General features: G+C 47.3%; 4 protein-coding genes across 5 annotated transcripts; 2 read left to right on the forward strand and 2 right to left on the reverse strand.

The window, feature by feature from the left end:
* The first annotated feature begins 73 nt into the window (after positions 1-73).
* LOC131125348 (actin-related protein 2) lies at positions 74-17,994 on the forward strand. Of its 2 annotated transcripts, XR_013629463.1 has the most exons (10): positions 74-195; positions 600-710; positions 792-950; positions 1,022-1,151; positions 1,223-1,359; positions 1,424-1,573; positions 1,657-1,802; positions 1,862-1,994; positions 2,062-2,644; positions 17,848-17,994. XR_013629463.1 is itself a non-coding variant. In XM_078794782.1 (9 exons), exons 1-9 carry the CDS (start codon positions 148-150, stop codon positions 2,230-2,232), a joined length of 1,185 nt encoding a protein of 394 aa, XP_078650908.1. In that variant the 5' UTR covers positions 74-147; the 3' UTR covers positions 2,233-2,758. The 2 variants fall into 2 exon arrangements, 1 of the variants encoding a protein (XP_078650908.1); XM_078794782.1 differs by lacking the exon at positions 17,848-17,994 and having other exon boundaries at positions 2,062-2,758.
* On the reverse strand, positions 2,723-14,567 carry rin1b (Ras and Rab interactor 1b). The gene is made up of 12 exons (XM_058066805.2): positions 14,491-14,567; positions 8,845-8,988; positions 8,658-8,772; positions 8,507-8,579; positions 8,166-8,257; positions 7,922-8,088; positions 7,569-7,850; positions 6,990-7,503; positions 6,221-6,529; positions 6,006-6,137; positions 5,768-5,937; positions 2,723-4,954 (listed from the first exon to the last, which is right to left on the reverse strand). Exons 2-12 carry the CDS (start codon positions 8,986-8,988, stop codon positions 4,631-4,633), a joined length of 2,322 nt encoding a protein of 773 aa, XP_057922788.2. The 5' UTR covers positions 14,491-14,567; the 3' UTR covers positions 2,723-4,630.
* gal3st3 (galactose-3-O-sulfotransferase 3) lies at positions 16,320-19,921 on the reverse strand. Its single transcript, XM_078794776.1, has 3 exons — positions 19,801-19,921; positions 17,866-17,966; positions 16,320-17,772 (listed from the first exon to the last, which is right to left on the reverse strand). The coding sequence occupies exons 2-3, from the start codon at positions 17,946-17,948 to the stop codon at positions 16,653-16,655; spliced, it is 1,203 nt and encodes a 400-aa protein (XP_078650902.1). The 5' UTR covers positions 17,949-17,966; positions 19,801-19,921; the 3' UTR covers positions 16,320-16,652.
* Positions 19,922-20,561: 640 nt separating this feature from the next.
* ccs (copper chaperone for superoxide dismutase) lies at positions 20,562-23,038 on the forward strand. The gene is made up of 7 exons (XM_058066555.2): positions 20,562-20,711; positions 20,832-20,904; positions 21,031-21,171; positions 21,695-21,869; positions 22,320-22,380; positions 22,474-22,655; positions 22,723-23,038. Exons 1-7 carry the CDS (start codon positions 20,688-20,690, stop codon positions 22,880-22,882), a joined length of 816 nt encoding a protein of 271 aa, XP_057922538.2. The 5' UTR covers positions 20,562-20,687; the 3' UTR covers positions 22,883-23,038.
* The last annotated feature ends 7 nt before the right edge of the window (positions 23,039-23,045 follow it).

Genomic DNA, 23,045 nt, shown 5'->3' on the forward strand with positions numbered 1-23,045 from the left:
ACGCTGTGTGTGTGTTTGAGCTCACCTGAAACATGATGAGGCAAGACGGGTGTCCCTCGGTGGGTGGGGTCAGGCTGAGTAGCCCCACCCACTGCTTCTCAGCCAGGTGTGCAGGCAGCAGATGTAGTCAGCTGTTGACGCGTCAACATGGACTCCGAAGGCAGGAGAGTGGTGGTCTGCGACAACGGGACAGGGGTAGGTCAAAGAACTTTGCAAATGTGTATTGTAGAATTCATTTCATGACGTTCCCGGACAGATCCTTTCTAGGATGAAGGTGGTCAGGTTCGGGAATGCGTGAGCACGTCTAGACTTGTTGATCTCCTAGGCTGCCATACAAGGCAGTGAGGCTCTCATCGCAGCAGCAATTGGCTGTGAAGCAGGAAGTGACATATCAGGAGGGGCTTTAGGCCTTTATAAAAACAGTAAAGTCGGAAAACGGAATGTGCTACAAGCCCTCAGGCAAAGGAGGCACACATTTACGTTTAAATGTGGAAGTGGGTCAAAGTGATGCAGATTAAAATGCAGCTGGATTAATAAACTGAATGGAAGTATTTAGCCATCACGTGTGGGATTAATGTGCTTCTGGTTCCCCTGTGCAGTTTGTCAAGTGTGGCTTTGCCGGATCCAACTTCCCGGACCACATCTTTCCAGCCATGGTGGGTCGCCCGGTGATCCGGTCCACCACCAAAGTGGGCAACATCGAGATCAAAGTAGGAGGTTCAAATGAAACGTGTTTGAAAATAAAGACCCGTCAATGATCCATTAAGTTTTCTGTTCGTCTTCACTCTCAGGACCTGATGGTGGGTGATGAAGCTAGTGAGTGCCGCTCGCTGCTTGAGGTGTCCTACCCCATGGAGAATGGAATGGTGCGCTGCTGGGATGACATGCTCCACCTGTGGGACCACACCTTCGGTCCAGAGCGACTGGACATTGAACCGTCTCAATGCAAGGTACCAAAGAGACAGACCTGTCACGTTTACTTTTAAAGAGGTGACATTGTTGGAATCTTCCCATGGTGCAGATTCTGCTGACAGAACCGCCCATGAATCCAACCAAGAACCGCGAGAAGATTGCTGAGGTCATGTTTGAGAAGTACCAGTTCCACGGCATCTACGTGGCCATCCAGGCCGTGCTCACGCTCTACGCTCAGGGTGCGAGGAACACACAACCAGCGCCAGGCCAAGTTTACAAAATAAAAGAATTCCCTGACTTCTGCCAACAGGTCTTCTAACAGGGGTGGTGGTGGACTCCGGGGATGGAGTTACTCATATCTGTCCGGTGTACGAGGGCTTCTCCTTGCCTCATTTAACCCGCAGACTGGATATCGCCGGGCGTGACATCACCCGTTACCTCATCAAGGTGCGTGAAGCTGCACGGTGACGTCTCAAGCGGTGACGTCTCATGACCTACTTTGTGATGTCAGCTGCTGCTGTTGCGCGGCTACGCCTTCAACCACTCGGCCGACTTCGAGACGGTGCGCATGCTGAAGGAGAAGCTGTGCTATGTTGGGTACAACGTGGAGCAGGAGCAGCGTCTCGCAACAGAAACCACCTACCTGGTGGAGTCCTACACGGTAGGTCGGATCCAACTTTCCCATCACACGACTAGTCCAGTGAGCATCACCTGTATAACAAATGCATTTAAATATGGCCGCAGCTTCCTGACGGCCGACAGGTGATGGTAGGAGGCGAGAGGTTTGGCGCCCCGGAAGCACTCTTCCAGCCTCACCTGATCAACGTGGAGGGAGCCGGCGTGGCCGAGCTTCTCTTCAACACCATCCAGGCTGCTGACATTGACCTCAGGTAGGCGTGGCTTTGTGAGGCCGCTGTAATGTGATTAAGACATGTTTCTGTTTCTGCAGGGTCGACTTCTATAAACACATTGTCCTGTCCGGGGGGAGCACCATGTACCCCGGCCTCCCATCCAGGCTGGAGCGGGAGATCAAGCAGCTCTACCTAGAGAGAGTTCTGGATGGAGACACGCAAAAGTTGGCCGTAAGAACACACATGACGACAACACCGTGAATGTGTGTGTTCTCAGTTGTTGTTTTCACATCTGCAGAAGTTTAAGATTCGCATCGAGGACCCCCCACGCCGCAAACACATGGTATTCCTGGGCGGCGCCGTGCTCGCCAACATCATGAAGGACAAGGACTCCTTCTGGCTCACCAGGGCCGAGTACCTGGAGAGCGGCCTTGGCGTGCTCCAAAAACTGGGAGGTGGAGTCAGATAAAGCTTCAACACACGTCTCAGTTTTTGTCTCTTTTATCTTTTTGAAGTTTTTTTAACAAGCAAGGTACTTAGAAATAAAGTTTATAACATGTAAAAAAAAGTTGTTCACTGCTAAATATCCTGTTTGATAAGTTGCCATTGAGTAGCTCTGATTGGCTCGGAGCTTCTGCCACAGTCCAACAACATGGATCCTGATTGGCCGATATCAATCTAATATGGCTACCGCAATTTATCGTCTGAAAGCACCCAAAGTTGTTTGGACTGAAAATACCACGGATACATTTATCGTTCTGATATCGTTTTTATATTTTTAAATGCTACAAAGTGACCCATAATGGGCGGATTCCAATAACTACAAAGAGAACGATGGAGTATGAAGACAAGCTGTGCTGCAGGGTACTTTTCAAAACATTGTAAGTCCTCGTTTTTGGTTATTATTGATCGAGTGACCTTAAAATGTGTGTTTTAAATCAATGATTTTTTTTTCAAATTTCTCAAATATCTTATTTATTTAATAAATCGATTTAAATCTTGAATTTAAAGGGATGGCTGCCTAGAGGAGGCTAACTTTTGAATGTGTTGCAAGCAAACTTTATTTATAAAGCGCTTTCGTACATATTAAATGCAACCCGAGTGCTTTACAGACTTGCAATACAATGCCCTCGAAAACCACCATACCGCCCACACTGCAACCAAACGCACACATACTCACACAATTAAAATATAAATATCCTACCCTCTTCATGCGCTCTAAGCATGTAAACTGCGACCCATTAACACAAATGCGCAGGCGCCATTTCTCAGAGCTGGCAGTGTCATTTTGAGCCAGCTGCAAACAGTTCCTTTCATGAAAAGACATTACACATCTCTGTTGATGGTGTGCCAGCACAAAACAAGTTTCATAATCATTCCAGGAAGAGAGTAGGTTTGTATCCAGAAAAATAATATTTGAACAAAAAGTGGGTGTTTCAGTACATAATATATTTGGGGAGTTGAATTCGCGTATTTGCACATGGACCTGGATGAAACATCAAGTAAATCTTCTCTAGAGCACTTGTCTGCCTGGGTCAATACATCGAATTTCCCCATGTGAGACAGCAGAATATAAATTGTTTGCTGACAACACATTAATTCCAGCTGATGGCGTTCCCCTTCCGCTCAAACCCACAAAGATGGTGTCCAACTTGTGGTGGCATAGCAAGCGACTAGCACAGACGTAATGTGCATTCATGGATATCGGGTCATTACATAATTATTTTTTGACAAAGACCCATGACCCACTTTTTGGGTCGTGGGTTAAATGTTTGACAATTCATTATGCGTTGTGCTGCCCCCTGTTGTTGCCACTAGAAAGCACATCTGCACACGTAAAATAGTTTTATTGCGATTTAGCTGACACATTTACACTGAAAAAGAATAGTGAGCTCACACAATCAACACATTCGCAGAGCCTCAAATTGAAAAGCATGCAGTTTATGGTCAAAACACATCATCATCACTTGCTGGTTAAAGCCTGCACACGTTGAAGATTACTGAAATCACCCATCAGGCAATCGAAGGTACTTTGAAACACAAGACGTGAAGTTGAACAGTCAGCAGAAGTCGTCAGGTTCTGACCTGACCCACCACAGTGTGATGGTGAGACTGTTCTGGTTCAGGGGTGCCCGAAATGCGACCCAGGGGCCATTGGTGATGCGTGGCTCGTTTTCTATTAGCCCGTGGCACATTCTGCAGATGAAATTAAACAAAGCCCGCATGAGAACAAAAAAAAAATACCCCAAAATGGCCCATGCAACCCAAAATGTCCGACGACCTGCGCATATGAAGAGTTGATTTTCATGCATGCTGTCATGATGAATCCATGTTTCCTGTCCATCAGACACTGGCAACGGAGATTTCTCACTCTCCACTAAAGTACCCCCCCCCATACCCTTCAGTTTTTCAGTGAAAAGGTTTGGACACCCCCGAACGAATACATTCAGCTGGTTTCCAAGACCACGCCACATGGTGTGTTAATAATACAAAAGTGGTCTAAAAAGCTCCTCTTTCACACTCATCATGCTAAGACCTCACAACGCTTGCAGCCAAAAAACACAGAAAGAAAGTCAAATGTGGGTCACATCTCCTTTAAAGTCCAAATCTGTCAACTTTGGCATCCAGTTTTGTGTCATTGTGGAACGGCGAATGAGAAGATGCCAGCACATTACATCAGGACCAGGTTGTGTGCTTTAGTTTCCAGGCAACAGGAGTTCACCTTGTCATCCCTCCACGTTGGTGACACAAATAGAACCCTCTCTCACGCCAGGCGCCGTGCTGCTCCTGGTCCATTCATGAACCCCACCGGGGAGAGACGGCATCCAACTCCTCCTTTCCTCCCCCCTCCACTCGTCTCCTCTCATTCACTCCTCGCACACCGACTCACTCAGGTCCACAGCGCCACCTCTGGTGAGCCGCCGCATCTTGCTGAAGTCGTGGTCCGTCCTCAGGTACGAGAGAGAGGGGCCCCCCTCGCTGTGGCCCGCCAGATCCTGAGGCTGGGCCTGAGGCGGCAGGGCCCGCATCTCGCCGCCGCTGCGCCAGTACAGCGTGTACTGCTGCGGGTCAGACACACCGAAGGTGGCGGCACACAGCTGCGCCAGCGCCTGGCTGCTCTCTCCAGCTCGCCACTGCAAGGTCCGCACGGCGCTCCGCTCACCGTCCTGGAACAGTATCCGAACGCACCTCTGGAGGCAAGGAAGAGAAAGAAGACTTAGGGTCAAGGATGCTTGGAAGGTGGCTACTGAGGTCCAAAGTTCTGGAGAGCCTAAACAGCAACTTTGACAGCAAAGTGAAAGTGAATCAAGCCATTATATAAGATCACATTGGGCCCATTTGACTAGATACTTTTAGCAACCACACACACACACACACACGCACGCACGCACATCAACAGGTCCAACTTACAGAGTCACTGAGCTCCTCGCTGTCCGTGTGCATATTGTGTTTGCCTGCTTGGATGCGTAGATGCAGCTCAATAAATTTCATGTTATCTGACCGCCCACTTCCTCATCGCACTCGCCTCACGGATCGCCCGCCTGTGTCGGAGAAGAATCTGGCTGCCGGCTCACTTAGATGGGCTATTTGAAGCCCGGGGAGGCACCACGTGACCGCACACAAACGTTGACAATGCCTCTTTTCTCTTTTTTTCTTTCTGGCATCTGTTTGGACCAATCCGAACCAATGGTGTGAGAACAGGTGAAAGTGTGTGCGTGTGCGTGCGTATGCATGGCCTAGATCAGCGGATTACCTTTTAAAAACTAATCCCCTCGAATGAATTCCAGACGTGTTTACCAAACGTGGAAATGGACCACCAAAGGCTTGTGCAGGACAGTTAGCGTATGAGATGAGATGAGGCTCAGCTGATGGAACCTCTGACCTCACCTGCTGTTTGGGTACTCCTTGATTCAGGAAGTTGGAAAAAGTGGAACCTGATGGTTCGGAAGTTTGTGGCTGCTACAATATAAAGCAATGAACAGAACACTGGACCTTCACTATACCTGGCTCTGAAGGTTTTCCTTCTGCCTCTGGGCCTCACGGCTCCGCCTACAGCGCCACTCCTTCAACGCTTCCTGGGCCTCGGGGGTCAGGCAGCCTGAGGCCGGCCGATCTCGGTCCATACTCTGGATTAGATGCAGGCTGGCAAACATGCTGGTCAAGTAAGAGCCACCTGGAAGTACGAGACCAGCAGAGTGGGCTCCACAGAAGTCGACTCCACGTCGATGCTCGGTGACTGACCTTCTCCACCGAGCCAGGATGGCTCGAGCAGCTCCATCATGTACTCCACCTCAATCAGGATGTGAGGCCTGTTGGACTCCACCATCATGTAGGACAGCGACGGCAGGAAGTCCTCCCAGCTCACTTCCTGCCCTGCAAAGAAGCCAACACTTCATCGCTGACTTAAAATCGGTGACAGCGCAGCATAATCGAGGTGGCTGTGATGTGCGGCTCACCGTGCGTGCCGCTCATGGCCTTGTACACGCACTTGCAAACCTGCAGCAGCAGCAGCACCTTGTCGATGGGGGAGTGCGTGCGCCGCATCATTGTCAGTTTCTGTTTCACTTTGTCCATCTGACGACTGTCCGGGACACCCGTACGCACGCCGAGGTGCTCCATGGCGTCTGTGCCTTTTAAACGGATGAGGTTCTGGTTGAAGCGCTGACTGAAGGCATCCTGCTTGTGTAGCGCCACCAGGGCTTTGTCCAGGTGAGACCTCAGGGGGCGGAGCACACAGGAGAACATGGCGCGCTCCAGAGCCAGATCTGCCGAGTGTAAGAGTGTAAATATTAAAACCTGCTAAAGTCACGTGTAAGTGACCGCACATTTGCACTGTAACAGTACCATGCAGCCCCCTCCCCCACGCTCACACCCCTACCCCCTCCCCTACCACCCGAATCGTGCGCTCTCCAAGCATGCGTGGGCCTGTGAGATCTTTTGATGATAAAAAAATGCAAATGGCTCCCACCAACGCAAAGGCAGATAAATCAGAGTGCAGGAAGGAAGGCAGCGGCCGTGCACTGCCAGGCAACACACGTGCATGTACGTGCACGTACGTGCACACACAAGCCCACGCACAGGGCTGCATGAAAAGTAGCAGCCGTTACTTTACAATTACCCAGTAGAAGCCCCCTCAGTGAGTTTTATATTTTGGTTTCGGTGACGTGTGCTAGCAAACGGCGAGTCTTTTTTTAAGTTGCGTGACATCATCGGAAATGTCTGTACCCTTCTCGTTCTCTGGCACCAAAGTTTCGATGGGAGGTTCCAGCTCGCCGCTTTCCAAGAGGCAGCACTTGGCCTGCGACAGGAAGAGGCGCACCCCCTGCAGGAGCTGCACGGACGTCACATGTGAGGATGAGGAAGAGGCAGCGAGTGACTTGAGGAGCTCTCTCTGAGCCAGGAGGAAGTCTTGGACCATCCCGCCAAAGATGGAGCGCCTATCTCGGGACAGCTCCTCGACCAGTCGCGTCAGGCGCTTGTCTGGAGCAAAGAAACACACGAACGCCTCGCTCATTCGCCGCAAACCGCCGCGACCTCGTGAGCGCACCAGAGGCGGCCTGTGCAAGCCCTGTGTTTGGGCTCTGGGGGCGTGGTCGGAATCGGAATCAGAGTCATTTTCCTCATCCAGGCTGCTGAAGGAGCTGTTGCTGTCCAGCTCGGCCAGAGATGGTGCAGGGCGCCGTTCCAAGGCCAGGAGAGCCACTTCGATGGCGGGTGTCTTCGATGGAGGCTGGTCCACCTTTAGCAGAGAAGACAGAGGTGGACAGTGATCTTTAAGCTGTGCCCGTTAGCTCAACCTCTTACTTGAGGCGCTTTGGCGGCCATCATGTCTTCTTCGTCTGCCGACCCTGGTGACACAGCAGCAGTTCTCCTCAGAACCCCAGCCCCGGCATGGACTCTCCTCAGGGAGTCGGAGCCAGCGGTGCGCATCTCCGACTCGCTAGGCATCTCCACCGATGGAGGAGGCGAGTAGGAGCCCACCCCTTCAAGGGACAGATTCATGGAGGACTCTGAGAGGCGGAGTCGCATGCTGCGCTTGAAGCGGTGTCGCTTGTTGGAGGCACTGTGGTTCTGGACTTCTACTTGCTGTGTGAAGGAAAACATGGATGCATCAACTTGTGGATCAGTTTAGGGTTTTTGTTGCTTCAGAAACCCACCTTGCAGACTTCCAGCTGCAGGAAGAGCGGGTTAATAAAGCAGAGTTTTCCTCGGTTACTGAGGGCCTGAAGACCACATTGGTTGGAGGTCGCCGCCACTGAGACCTGGCTGCAATACGGAAGAGGTCCATTTTGAAGCTCCGAGGCGCTTGGTGAGCTCCAGAAGTCTGCATGGAGATGAGAAGAAATGAAGGCTGGAAAGTCAGAGGTTGTCGCGAGAACATGAAAAGATGAAGACGCGCACCTTGGCCCATGTGTGAGATGACCTCCAGCTGTCTGTGTGTGGTGGCCTTGGCGATGGCATCTGGCAGCTGGAGAGGGAAAGGCAACACATCCCTGCGGACAAAATGATCAATTGAAATGAATATTTGGGCCAGGGGTCCAGGTTCTCACTGGACACACCAGCCCCCACACCCGTCTCTTGCTCATCCAATCAGCAGTCATAATATAGTGTCGATGTATTCAAACACTTGTGGTGAGTCGGATATTTCAAACTCTTTTCAAAAATGCTCCACTAAATGACAGAACGTAGCATGGGAGCTGCACCAAGGAGCTGAATGTAGGTGTAGTCTCCATAGATCAGACCTGCTAACACAGTAAAAGGCCACCAGGCGACACAAGTCAGGGAAGCTGAGTGACGAGCTCTCGAGAGCGAATGCTGTAGGGAAAGAGGAAACAGACTTTGATTGACAGGTTGCCTTCAACGTCACACACATGCTGATGAAGCAGCACTCACTGTAGTCTTCCTCACAGATGAAGCACTCCTTCACAGAGGATGAACTCCTGTCGGCTGAGACCCTCAAACACAGAAGCTTCCGCTGGCTGGAGCAGCACTTGCGCACTAAGAATGTCTGCCAGGACACCAAGAGCAATTTAGCAAACGAGTAAACGTAAACATGAAGATGAGCATCACTGTGACTGACCCCGACTGGCTCTCTGAGCAGAATATAGAAGGCGGAGTCTTGGTTGAGTGACAGCTGCAGCCACACCGGGTGTGTTAGCAGCAGACGATCCAGAACGCTGAAGGCCCTCTGAGGGCCTGGCTGAGGGGTGCCCGCCTCCTCCATCTGAAACACAGCAGACAGTACTCATGGTATACTCACGCTATAGGACAATTCACACCTAAATCCTTAAATATGCCCGGACATGGCTTTTGTTTCCTCCTTTCCCACGATAGGAAGAGGTGGCATGGCATGATTTCATTAACATGCACATCCATGCGCTCAGTGTCGCCATCCATAATGCGATTTCTTGCATGTTATGAATGATAACCAACACAATTAATGGCAAAATAAAATACAAAAACTCAAAATATCACATAAGTCAAACCCACAACATGCTCACTCGCTCACACCAGAATTGAAGTGATGCGACAAGTAAAGGGGTCGTAACACAAAAGTGCAGTGGTCTCCAACGAACCAACCAACCGGACCTGCTTATGTTTCCACAAATCTCCTGCAGCCATTTTTATGCTTGATTGTGATAAGAGCGAAGGCACAGTGTTTCAGCCGCTACATCAAAATCAAATCAACTTTATTTGTATAGCACTTTTCCTGCAAAGACATGCAACACAATGTGCTTTACAGAATTAAAAACAATTACCACAATTAAAAGGAAAAACAATTACTAAGAAAGCCCCTCCCACCCTCCATACTAGACACACACACACACACACACTCACACACAGTAGGGAGACATAGCATGGCACTGAGGATCAAGGAAACGCCACCTGTGGGGCCGTCCACACTGGGAGGAGCCGCAGGCCGTGCCATCGGGGGACCAGCACCCGGGCCCCCCGACTTCGACAGACGGGCGGACCCCCACATTAAAGGGAGGAACCCCCAGTCGACCGGGTCGAAGGGACCCAAGGATGGCACCCCCTCAGCAGATCCGACAAAGCCCCCAGTGTGGAGTTAAAAGCTAAAAACTAAAAGCATAAAATAGGACTAAAAAGATAAAAACATAAGAAAAGTTTAAAAATATTAGTTCTAAATTATTCTTAAAAATATCAACAAGTGGCGACGGACGGCTGGCCCATTTCCTAAGTTGATATGCATGTACATAAAAATTGACATAGTTATTTACATATTTCAACTGAAAGTTTCCTGTGGCAGGGTGCTTGGGGACCCCTGGTCTAGTGTGTGTGTGTGTGTGTGTGTGTGTGTGTGTGTGTGCCTTAAAGCTAGGAAAGAAAGAAGTAGCTGAAGGGATTCATGAACATCCGGCTATTTGCTCTCTTCTCATCATCTCATTTGGACTGGAATGATCTGACACTTTGCCATGCTCGGGGCCTAATGCTAATGCCAGGTCGATGCAATAGCTGCGTGCTTCAGTTAAAACCTCCTCTTCCGCTAATGCTAAAAGAACAAGCAGTCCATTTTAGCAATTTGTGATATTTGGCTCCGGAAAGTGGCGATCGCTCAGCTCGGCGTGCTGCTGGATGTCACATTGTGTGGGCTGCAGTGTAGCAGCAGATGGTTGCCATGGCAACCCTGGCCTACACATTCTACCAGGCATTCCCACTCAGTGAAACACCTTTTCTCTGACAAGTCGAGGTTGCGTGTGCACAACGCAAACACACCAACATCGTTGTTAAAGTGGTGCGGGGGTTACTTATTCCCACAAAGTCGCACCTTTTTATAACGTTCGTGAGCAACAATCTGCTTAAGCCACATTTAAGAAATATTACGGGTTTTGTTTTCATTCCCTCGCACCTCCTGACACCTGTTACGTAACTGCTGGTGCGTGCACCGCTGTTCATGGCGACAAATTGGTGAAGAGGATTCTGGGAGGTCTTTGCAACAAAGTTTCCTTCTTTGTAAGTCATCATGTTAGTGAGCATCATCACGGCTTTGGAGGGCATGCAAACTACAACCTCCAAGAGGATTACTGTGCAGAGCTAACATGCAGCAGAGCAACAGGGTGCTGATGGAGAGCCCACTGCCGCCCCCTTGGGATGGTGCGTCTCCCTGCAGTGGTTCACTGTGAGTTTGCGTCATTATGGTAGTGAAACCACAGGAACATGTTGTAGTTGTTACTTCACAAAGTGACTCAACTCCGGGTGGGAAAAAAAAGTTAATTTGTTATGCTTGACACATGCGCACATGCGCAAAAGTGACCATGATGGCGGCTAAGTTTAGCTTGATGACTCATGAAACAACATCGGCAGAGCGAGCTATAAGAGTCCACATGGGAGGTGGTGGGGGTGAGTCTATTACTTGCTGACGGCAGGTGTCAATGTTAATGTGTTTGTGTTTGTGAGTCAGAAGCAACATGACACTCGGACTGCAGCAGAGGAGAAGGTCTGTTAGCATAACGGTGAATAATCATTGCTTAGGAGTGTGTGTGTGTGTGTGTGTGTGCAGATCAACACAAATGATTTAAGTCACGTTTCTTTTGAATGCTTTCCCCCTAAGACCACCAGATGGCGGCACTGACACACTGTAAGTCACACTGGAACAGACATCACTAACTGGGCGGACCGGACCTGAACCTACAGTGTTCCCACGTTTATCGCGGGGGATAGGTTCCCAAAATAGCCTGCAATAAGTGAAATCCGTGAAGTAGCCAACTTAATTGTTTTAACATCATTACATATTCATTCATTCATTCATTTTCTACCGCTTTTTCCTCACGAGGGTCTGGAGGGTCACGGGGTGCTGGAGCCTATCCCAGCTGTCTTCGGGCGAGAGGCGGGGTACACCCTGGACTGGTCACCAGCCAATCACAGGGCACATATAGACAAACTATATATATATATATATATATATATATATATATATATATATATATATATATATATATATATATATATATATATATATATATATATATATATATATATATATATATATATATATATATATATATATATATAAGGGCGGCACAGCAGTCTAGTGGTTAGTGTGCAGACCTCACAGCTAGGAGACAAGGGTTCAATTCCACCCTCGGCCATCTCTGTGGGGAGTTTGCATGTTCTCCGGGTTTTCTCAGTTTCCTCCCAAAAACATGCTAGGTTAATTGGCCACTCCAAATTGGCCATATGAATGGTTGTTTGTCTATATGTGCCCTGGGATTGGCTGGCGACCAGTCCAGGGTGTACCCCGCCTCTCCCCCGAAGACAGCTGGGATAGGCTCCAGATCCTCGTGAGGAAAAGCGGTAGTGAATGAATGTATAATGAATGAATATATGAATGAATGAATATATATAAAACCCATCACATAAAGTGTATGTGATGGGTTTTTACTTTACTTTATACTTTTACTTTATACACTTTTCTCAGACAAACTAGTTCAAAGTTTGTTTGAATTTTGATGATTTGATGATGCTAAATAGTACACAACAAATTATGTGTTAATTTCATTTACAGTTCAGGTAGCATTTTAATTTTGTGCCCTGCATGGATGGCCAGTGCACTGACAATGCGTGAAGATTGTACTTTTTGATATGTTCAGGAAATCCACTGACCAGTTAACCAATAAAATATCAACCAATAAAATTTATGCATTGGCGCTGAACATTAAGACTCGACAACTGAAGAAAGCGAATGACAAGTGAGACATACAGGAGATGTAATAGATACCCATAAAGAGTAAGATGAGTGAAGGTTTGGGAGAGGGAAGAAGAGAGATATGTAGCCCACTTGCCACTCCCACTCTCCCTCGACCTCACCACCAGCAATGGTGGATGAGTGAGAGGACAGTGAAACATAAATATGCGTGGCGCTCGTCTCTCAGGAAGAAACCACTTCAATGTTCAAAAATTGTGACACTCAGAAAAAGTGAAATACCGACACTATGAAACGTTTTCACCAAACATACCCATCCAGGTCTGAAGTGGTCACAGAAAATAAGCACAATATGATGAATCTGGATTTGATGTGGAGGTCTCAGGTTTCAAGATGGCGCTGCCCGAGTGCAAGCTAGTTACAGCAGCTCCTTAACCTCTGCAGCGTTTTTAGTGTTTAATAGTGTTTTATTTATTACTTTCTTATTGTTTTTGGTGCCGTACCGACCCTTTAAGCAAGTGTAAAGCTATGGTTGTTCATCTTGTTACGTTTGTAGCTTGCCGCTTGCTCCATTGTTTACACTCAGGAGCAGCCGTTAGCTTTGACGCGGAGCGATCCCAGCGGCGATACGAAGTAAAGGAGGCTACATAGGCAAAAAAAAAAGACACGATCCATCATGTTTACCGTCTGTCGTCATGGGGAACGTGGATGGAAGCGCTAACCGAGCTAACACCGCTAACTTGGCTACAGAAAGACTGCAACATGATTACACTGAAAATCCAACATTAGATAATATGCTATTTTAATTCAGCAGCTCTTGGGGGATATATATTGTATATAGTTTTGGTCCATATCGCCAAGCCCTACAGAGGTATCCGTTTTTGGTCTGCAGCTTGTATTTTGGGGAAACTCGGGTCCAGATTGGACCAGATCTTTGCTGTTTCTGGACCAAGTATTTGAATTTATCTGAACACTCCTATGCTAGATCGTTACTGGTTAGCTGACAGGTGATAAGACGACACAAAAGATATGTTTGCTCATTCATTCATTTATTTTCATGCACCTAGCCTGTTCAGGGTCAAAGGTGATTCATCAGCTGTCAATTAGAAGGCCGATGGAGACACACAACAACAACTCACAGCTGTGGACAATCAGTGTCCAGTGAAGCTAGCATGTATGTTTTTGGACTGTCTGCGGGAGAAGTAAACCCCACGCCAGTACGAGGGAGAACATGCACACTCCACACAGCCGGATTTCAATCCACGGTCACCCGGCTGACATGCAAACACAAGATCCAACGTGCTGGTCCCTTTTTGTGCACTTACTCTGTCCCCTTCCTGAAAATCACTACATCAACAAGAAATGTGATTTTTTTGTGGTGGCGCGGCTGAGAAAGAGTGGGAGAAGATGAAGACAAGAGTGAGGAAGATAAGAGTGAGACGAGAGGAGGAAAAGAAGACAAGAGTGATGGCGATAACACAAGTGTCATGAAGACATGAGTGAGGAAGATGAGGAAAGCGATGAGGACAGAAGAAGACACGAAGAAAGAAGGAGACAAGAGGAGGACCCCAACAGCGAAGAAGATAAGTGACGCAAGAGGAAAACAAGAACAGTGAAGACAAGATGAAGCAAGAAGAGTGAAGAAGAGTGAGGAAGCGTGAACATCACGTCCACTCCCACGCGGCAGGATGGCGCTTCAGTCTTGAAGTTATGTAACGTCCCATGTGTGAGCAGCCGCCCACTTTGCCCTGGCGGGGGTGGGGCCTGAGTGATGGGGTGGTGGGGGTGAGAGGGAGGGGGGGGGCGTTTGGGGTCAAACTAACGGTTTCCGGGGGCGGTTGTCAAGGTTCACCTGGGTACCTGCTCCGGTTGTCTGCTGTGCCCACGTGCACATGCACACAGATGTGACGTCATTTCGGTCTCCATAAGACTTAAAAGTGCGATGGAAAAGTCATAAAACACACCCTGTGACGTCACCACAAGAGTTGCACCCAAGGATCGCAAAGCATTGTTTACACCGGAAGACGCGTCCAACAACAAAGTTGAAGTCAGGTGACTTACCTTGTGTTAATTAGACGTCCTGTGCGCCACGCGACGAGCGGCTGACTGCGCGCACCGTGCCGCGGGAGCGCGAGCTCGTCAGCAGAGTGCGCGCATCAGTGGTGACAAGGCGGAGGTGTGTTTGTGTGTGTGTGTGTGTGCGCGTGAGGGAGAGATTGTGATTGAGCATCTTTTTCACACACACACTCACGCACCGACACACGCACACACACACACTTAGAAATGTTGTTTCATTGGGCCAAAGTAGACTTTTATCATTAACAACATTTAGCAAACTGCACATAAAATCACTCTTAGCTCTCAGACGTGTCCATGGGAACGCTCTTTGCCGCATCATTCCACCGGAAGTGGACTTTGACGCACGCACCGTGCTATTTCTGGACCGTTGCGTCCATCTCGGTCCTGGTCCACGCAGGTGAAGGGGTGTGTGCTCCCCGCTGAGACCACTGGAGGGCGCCGCAGACTTTTAGTGTCAAGGTTGTTTTGTTTTGATTTGTTTTGTTTAATCACACACAACATGATGACACTTAAATATGATAAATATTAAATATGGCTGTCGTGTATGCTTCAAAACGCAAACGAATACTGCACAGTTCAAATTCAAAACAAATCAAAATAATGAAAACAGGTGTTTACAGTACTATAGTTTACCATTGTACTAAGCATGGGAGGATTACCGTATTATGGATATCGCATTATGTCTGGATCAATTTACCAATGATACGTTTTTTTAAACAAGGCGTTAAAATACTTCCCATAATCCACAATCCTTATGTGACATGAACTTTTCTGTGAGTTCTCTGACTCACTGTTGCATCTTACAAATAACACTAAACTCATCACACAGCAAGTTAACACTCAAAATATATACTTAATAAATATACAAACAAGTACCAATTTGGGTTTAAAATTAAAAAAAACAACTATTTTAAACTTTTCCCATATTGCATTGTGTCTGAGCAAAGACTTTAATTGGAGGACAAGTGGTATAAAAAAATAGATAGGTGGCGCTGCAATGCTCTTTCTGTCCACTAGAGAGAGGCAGAGGAGCCCAGAAGGAGGCTGACACAATAATAATAAATGTTATTTTTATTGCATTTTACATTTGAGCAATTTCAAAGTGCTATTGAGTGACACAATGAGGTTTATATACATAGTAAAATAAAGTTATAAAATAAAATTAAACCTATACATTTTGAAGCTATGTAGTCAGTAATGTTACTGTAACGTTCAGGGACCAGGCTTGATGTGCGGTGAGGTTGTGTGCTTACCTTTTATTTGTATATGACATAGTATGTGTAGCCTTTCCTTCTCCAGGAAAGGTTCTGATACTTTGTTGTAAAAGTCTGAGCACCTCCTGGTGTGACTATATAATATTGCTTTTTATTGTATGATTAGCCCTGAATCCTCTCAGACAGATCATAACCAATAATGGCTTTGGTAGTTGGACACTGAGTGCTTGTTAGGAGGAAGAAAGGAGACAGATATGGAGTTGTTTATTGTTCTGTGTGCATTCTATGAACAAATAAACCTCCCACACTTACACAGTCATATTGTTGCGGCTTGGAACAATGGTTTATGATTTAACTTTATTTCATTTGTTATCAGTTCTGATTGTTTCTGTGGGCCTGCCTTTCTCAGGCCCCGCCCTTTTCAGACATGTGAGAATAAATCATGTGACCAGGAGGAAAGATAGAAATAATGCCAATACACACGTTATCATCATAACGAGTCATCTCTCTCTCACACACACAAACAGTCATGCTTTTTGTCAACTGTGTACAATGAATGTCCTTGCAAGTAAATAATGCTCATGTTTCACACATGGTGGGGCAGTGAACGCACACTCGTATGTTCGTCCCGTGTTCCCAGTGTCCTCTTATTTCCTCCCGTGTCCAATATGCTGGGTCATTAGTGTATTCAGGATTGGACGTGATCCCTGTGATGTCTTAAAAAGCGTGTCAGCCGATGTCTTTGTGCGTTTAAGTAAGAGGGAGCTGGACACTGAACATAAGATGGAAGGACTCACATAGAGCTCCCTGAGGAGAGTCCTCACCATCTGCAGGGCATGGAATCATACTGCTGGTGGTCAATCCCAGAGCAGCAGCTTGCACGTGGCTGCTGTATACCGGCAGTAGGAGGGGGCGAGACTGCAGCAGATGTCACGGTTGGCGGTTCTGACGGTAGCGAATAGATTGCGAGCGGAGCAGAACCCTGGTGTACTGTACCTCAGGCATGATTAGCTTCAGGCAGGGTTCGTGGGCCCAGCCAGACAACCCATGGCTCACGTTTGCAGGAAGATCGTAGCCCACGATCTCTACTTTGGAACTGGGCTGCCAGGGCCGCAACTCCTTGTACTCAATCTGCGCCGCAGGGCGAAAGAGAGGCTGGCGCCCACCAAAACACCGTCGCAGCAGCCTCTCCTGGGCCTCACGTAGGAGGCGCACCTCTCGCTCCACACAGGCCGGACCCAGAGCTGCCAGCTGGCGCCACAGTGATGCATTGAAGTGGTCATAGAGGCGTGCGTCTAACCAATTCCACGCCCGGATTTTAGCAGAGAGTCCCGGAGTCAGCTGGTGCTTGGAGCCGGGTGTGCGCATGTTGAGTTTCACGTACGCGACATCGTCCAGATCCCAGGAGAGGAGGTGACGCAGCAGAACCAGAGACTCGTCAAAGTGCTCTGCGATCATCACCAAGGAGAAGACACGCTCCACTTCACCTACCAAGAACCGCGCATACGCCACATCTGTAGCAGCACGGTCCTTGTCACCACCCAAGTCAAACGTTAGCGTGTTGCGGGCATACATGGAGTGCTTGTCTTGTGGGCGGTAGTAGCGCCAAGGCTGCGCCAAGAAAACATCCAGCGATTCGTTGGCGACCTTGAAGCTCTGGCAGTACTGACTGTAGTAGCTGAACAAGGACTCGAACATGGAGGCCGGTTCTCTCAGGATGGTGACGTAGACGGTGTTGTTGGGCATCAGGCGGCGCACCTCCGCCTCCTTGAACCGCATGTGGCTGCTAATGATGTTGGGCGGCAGCGTGTGCGGGTGCACAAAGTGAGTGCTGAAGGAACGCGGGTAGCAGAACTGGTGGCTGCAAGCCTGCCTGGGAAGTGCCACCGTCAGGTTGTTGCGCTCTGCGAAGCGGAATAAAAGGTTCTGCACTGTGGTGCTGGCCGTCTTGTGGGTCTTCAAGAACGCCACGTTGGTGTGCTTTGCCTTCAGGGCTGCAGCACAGTGGGAACACGGGGCAGGACAGTTGCTGTGAAGATCCTGCGTGGTCCTGAACACCAAAAGTTGATTATATTATATTTGATTGTATTTATTGATTACTGTTTGTTGTTGTCATCCCATTTAGTCGTGTTTGCTAACTCACCGGCTCCAATGGCCGCCGCCGTGCAGCAGCAGAGTCACCATGGCGACGACCATGAACACCAGGAAGATCTTCTTCTGCGGCATCCTCTTGCTCCGCGTCCTGCGATACCACCAGATGCCAAAATGTGAGGTAGTTATGTGTGAACTCAATTCAGCATGTAAGTGAAATGAAATACTGCACAAAAAATAGACAACTATGGGAAAATGGGAATTTTTGAGATGTGAAAATTTGTTAGTGTCAAGTTATTTGTAATTTGACCTGCCTAAATTTCAAGTTTAGGGCTGATCAAGCTTTGTCAAGTCCTGCAGATTTTCTTTCATTGCACACCTAAAGTATTTCCAGGAGCTTTCAGGTTAGGTTAGCTCCGGTCTACGCTACACTGCTGATGGCAGAGGCTTATAAAATGATTTTGGACAGCAGTAAATATTGGACACCAATATTACAATATTGGAGAATCTGGCATTGAACTGTGCTGTGTTCATGGAAAGTAGCAAGAGCAGAGAAGTGTGTTGGAAGCAGGGAGTCTATGGAAACACTGCAGATTGACGTGCAGAATCTGGAAGGTCTAAAAAGCTTTTAGAAGACTTTAGAAGTCCACAACTCAATACAAAGCGTTGAAAATGAGCACAAAAAAAACTTACCAATCTCATGATTTGACACTTTTTAAACATAGAAGTCTGAAAAGTTGTAAATGCAGGATAGGGTCCCTTCAAATAAAATAAAAGAGGAATAGCATCAAATTACCACTTAGTGTATAGTAAATAATAATCAGTTTTTCCATCTTAGAACCATAAAGCCAATAGCTGTTCCACACCAGCTGTCTCTTTGGTTGTTACGATCATTTCAGTAGAGATTCAAACCCTTGATCTTCTGACTGCGGGGCATGTGATAACCACCACTATGTAACCAACAGAATAACATATTATATATTGTTATATTATTGTGTAATAGCTATTAGTACTTGTCCTACAAGCAACATGAAGACATGTGGTGTCCCAGGTGGACCTTTTAATCTGCCGGACATTGACAAAAATTGTGATGAAAGCGTGTTGGAATGTTGCCCAAAACTTTGCTAAAACCTTCATCCATCTGGCACCAGAACCCGCTGTGCATTGTGGACTTTGTGTAAAAAGCGGATTGGGGGACATTTGGTTTCCAAACGCTGTGTGCTGGGAGCATAAATGGTGCTCAGTTTGACCTTTAACATCTTGAGGGCTGATGACCACAACTCTATATTGTTATGGAACCAGTACTAACATAAACCATAGTACCAGACCAGTTTTTGGAGAACATTTGAATGTTTAAAACATGTTTTAAATACTGGTTCAAGCATGGGCTACACGCCTCCGAGTGGTTAGCGTGCAGGTCACACAGCTAGGAGACCGGAGTTCAATTCCACCATCGGTCAGCTCTGTGTGGAGTTTGCATGTTCTCCCCGTGCATGCATGGGTTTTCTCCTGGGGACCGCTTATTGTCGGAAGACAGCTGGGATAGGCTCCAGCACCCCCGCAACCCTCGTGAGGATCAGAAGCAGAGCCATAAGCCAACTAAGCACCTGCTCAGGGCCCCATGAGGGGCCCCCAGTACTTAATTATTTTGTAATAGAGGGCCCCAAAATCTAATTTGCTTAGGACCCCATGGAGGTTTGGGTCGGCCCCTGTTCAGAAGTACCGATTTGGCACCGGTATAGGTGATATACATACAAAACTCAATCATGACATGTCAACCTGACACGTTCATGTTGTCACGTGACTTGCAATCGTGCATGGCTTCCTTCATGCATCCATTTGGTCTGCATCAGCATTCACCCGCACACATGCACACGCTACGAAACGCATCAAACACATCCCGGTGATGTGACGTCATGTGACGGTTCCTTCGGAGGACAAAAGACGCTAACGTGATCGCAACCATGAGGACCGGCACAGACCCACCTTTGTTATCTACGTCATTGCTGCTCCACCGTCTGCATCCTGTCCTCTGGATGTTGTCTGCTTCCTGCTGTCCTCTGGATGCTGTCCTCTCCAGCTTGGTCTCTGTACGCCGAGATAGACCCCTCCCCCTCCCATTCGGGTTTTAATTATACCAAAACCCACAGAAATAATCCACAAAAAAGCTTTATTGGAACTGAATGTGCAGAAATTATAATGTGATTTATAAATGTGAGCGTTTGAGGGAGTAGAAAACCATAATAAAACATCCATATGTAAATATGCTCGGACATTTCTAGCCACCAAGGCACCTTACTACCCCCCTGTGGACGTAAGTAGACATAACAGGCACGTAAACGTGCTGAATAAACAATAAAGAATAAAATGGCTTCATTTCACGTGACGTCATTATTCAGCCATACATGTTCTATAGTAGTTGTGCTCATTAAGGGCCACACGTAAGGTGGACATCCTGGACTGGCCAATCGCAGGGCACACATAGAATAAGCACACTCACATTCACTTATGGACAAAGGAGTCTCCAATGAACATGCAGCTCCAAGTCATCAACTTACTTCTTGTCCTTTAGATGTCCTTAATATATTTAATTGTCTTTATTTTCTTGTATTTTTTTTACAAACTTGTAGTTCTATTTATAACTACTTATAAGTACATTACAAGTAGTGAAATATGTCTTGGTTTAGGTCACAATGGCATTGGAACGTGGGGGATATGTAGGGACACATAGTGAACACCAGGTGGCGGTATGAAACCGGTAACAACTTGTCATGACGTCACAAACATGGCGACGAGCTGAGCTGTGACGCTTTTGCCAATAGAAGTTTTTTTTTCGCTTTATCTGATCAACGCAGATATCTAGCTGCTAAAAACATGGATACAGAGAGGCTTGCAAAGGTTTGACAGTCTCACTTATTTATTTATACTTTATTTATTCACATGAAATGTGTTCACAGCTAGCTAGATGTTTAGCAAGCAGCATGTGGTTGAAGTATTTGACGTTCATGTTGTCCTCAGCTGGAGTTCGCAGTGCAGATGAAGTGTGAGGGATGTGGAGACAAAGTCAGAGCTGCTCTGGAGCACAAAGACGGTCAGAAGACATCACGATCATCTTCCGTCTTAGAGTAGTTGCCGGACATGCAGTACTTTGAATGCAAGGTGTTTATCAATAAAGTTAGTATTTTTGAAAGTAAAAGGCCCCTTTTGTTGGTTTCAGGCGTACACTCTGTCATCGTGGACGTCAGTGAAGGACGCGTTCTGGTGGAGTCCAGCCTAGCCAGTAGCGAGGTGCAAGCCCTGATCGAAAGCACAGACCGCAGGGCTGTGTTTAAAGGAATGGGGGGCTCAGAGGAGCAAGGTGAAAATTGCCGCCACAAATTTGCCTCGGTTTGCGTACATTAGCTGATGAGCTTACAATATGGCGTACACCTTTTCAGTATACTGCGTGAGTTCAACTGTATTCTTTATATATATCTTCGTTATTAAAGGCTGATTAGGAGCTAGCAAACAAAATTTAAAAAAATTGAACCGTAAGCTGCCATGTTATGTCGCCTGTCTATGATGTCATCAGCGGTTGACTCAAAAATGTCAACACGAAACATGTTTTTATATTCTTGTCGTAATAGTTTTACATACATAAAGCAACTTTAAATGCATATACATCACAAATGAAAGAGATAAATTAAGATTACAGGTTCATTATGGTTACTTGTACCTCCATCAAAGACTACTGTTCCCTAAGAATGTGAGAGCGAGACACCGCACACACATATTCGGTTCACGTCCGTTTCGGTTAGAGTCAGACCTTCTGCAATTAACTAATAACGCGAACTTTGTTTAAATGAACCTTTGTGTGTACTTGCTGAGTGATTGTGTGACAGATCAGGGTGCAGCGGTGGCTATGCTGGCCGGCCAGGAGAACATCCAAGGAGTGGTACGTTTTCTGCAGTTGTCTGCTGAGCGATGTCTGATTGATGGGACTATTGATGGCTTGGAGCCTGGAGCCCATGGCCTTCACGTGCATGCACTCGGGGACCTTACAGATGACTGCCTGAGGTAGACGCAATGGTCACATGACAGCCAGCCAACCAGGATTAGGCTGTAATAATAATAATAATAATGCATGACCTAATGTGTAATGTATATTTCACCTCAAGGTAGACCAGTTGTGGCCCAAATAGGTGTGTCCAAAGTCCAGCTCGGGGGCCATTTGCAGCCTGCAGCTAATTTTTAAATGGCCCATAGTCTATTCTAAGAGCTTACGATCATCAGAATGAATACGATCATCAGAATGAAATATAAACACAACGCTGAAATGTAGGCAGCTGTTTCTTTGGATATTTGCATAGCTATTTACTTTTGTCATTACAGTAAATAAAAGGTGAAGAATATAATACTACAAGTGGTTTGTGCATGCTTTTTTTTCCTGCCCCAGGAGCTAGTTCTTGGGGTACAGTATTTCTGTACAAGTACACTGTACACTCTGATCTGTGCTTCTGTCAACAGCTGTGGTGAACACTTCAATCCATTTGGAAGACCCCACGGTGGTCCACAAGATACTGAGCGGGTATGGCTCGTCTACATGCAAGAGATGTGTGCAGGATGTGACTATTTGCTGGTGTGGTGAAATTACGCATGTTGCTGCATTGTCGTTGTACAGCATGTCGGCGATCTGGGAAATATTTTTGCTGGACCCAATGGCAGAGCATCATTTAGACTTGAGGACAGTCAGCTGAAGGTCTGGGACGTGATTGGACGGTCTCTGGTGGTGGATGCTGGACCAGACGACCTGGGCAGGGGTAGTCATCCGCTCTCCAAGCTGACAGGAAACTCCGGTGCCAGGTTAGTGACAACGTGGTGGCAGAGCCATGGTGAAGTCCAGGTAAACTCTGCACTCGTGTTCTTGCAGGCTGGCGTGCGGGATCATCGCGAGGTCAGCGGGCCTCTTTCAGAACCCCAAACAGATCTGCGCTTGCGATGGGATCACGCTGTGGGAGGAGAGAGACCGGCCAATGGCCGGAAAAGGACGGCGCAAAGCAGACCCAGATACGCTGGTGGCAAACCTCTGAGCGTGAATGTCATGTGATTAGAAAAGAACATTCAAAAACAGATTAAAATATGCCAATACTAACAAATGTCATCATTACTTGAACATCAAAGAAGAAATGTGTATTTTATACAGGGACTTATATATCAATATATATCAATAAAACATTTAACTTCAATGTGTGC

This window comes from Doryrhamphus excisus, linkage group LG2 (assembly GCF_037039965.1).
Source record: "Doryrhamphus excisus strain RoL-2023G ecotype Guam linkage group LG2, RoL_Dexc_Guam_v1.1, whole genome shotgun sequence".
NCBI lineage: Eukaryota > Metazoa > Chordata > Actinopteri > Syngnathiformes > Syngnathidae > Doryrhamphus > Doryrhamphus excisus.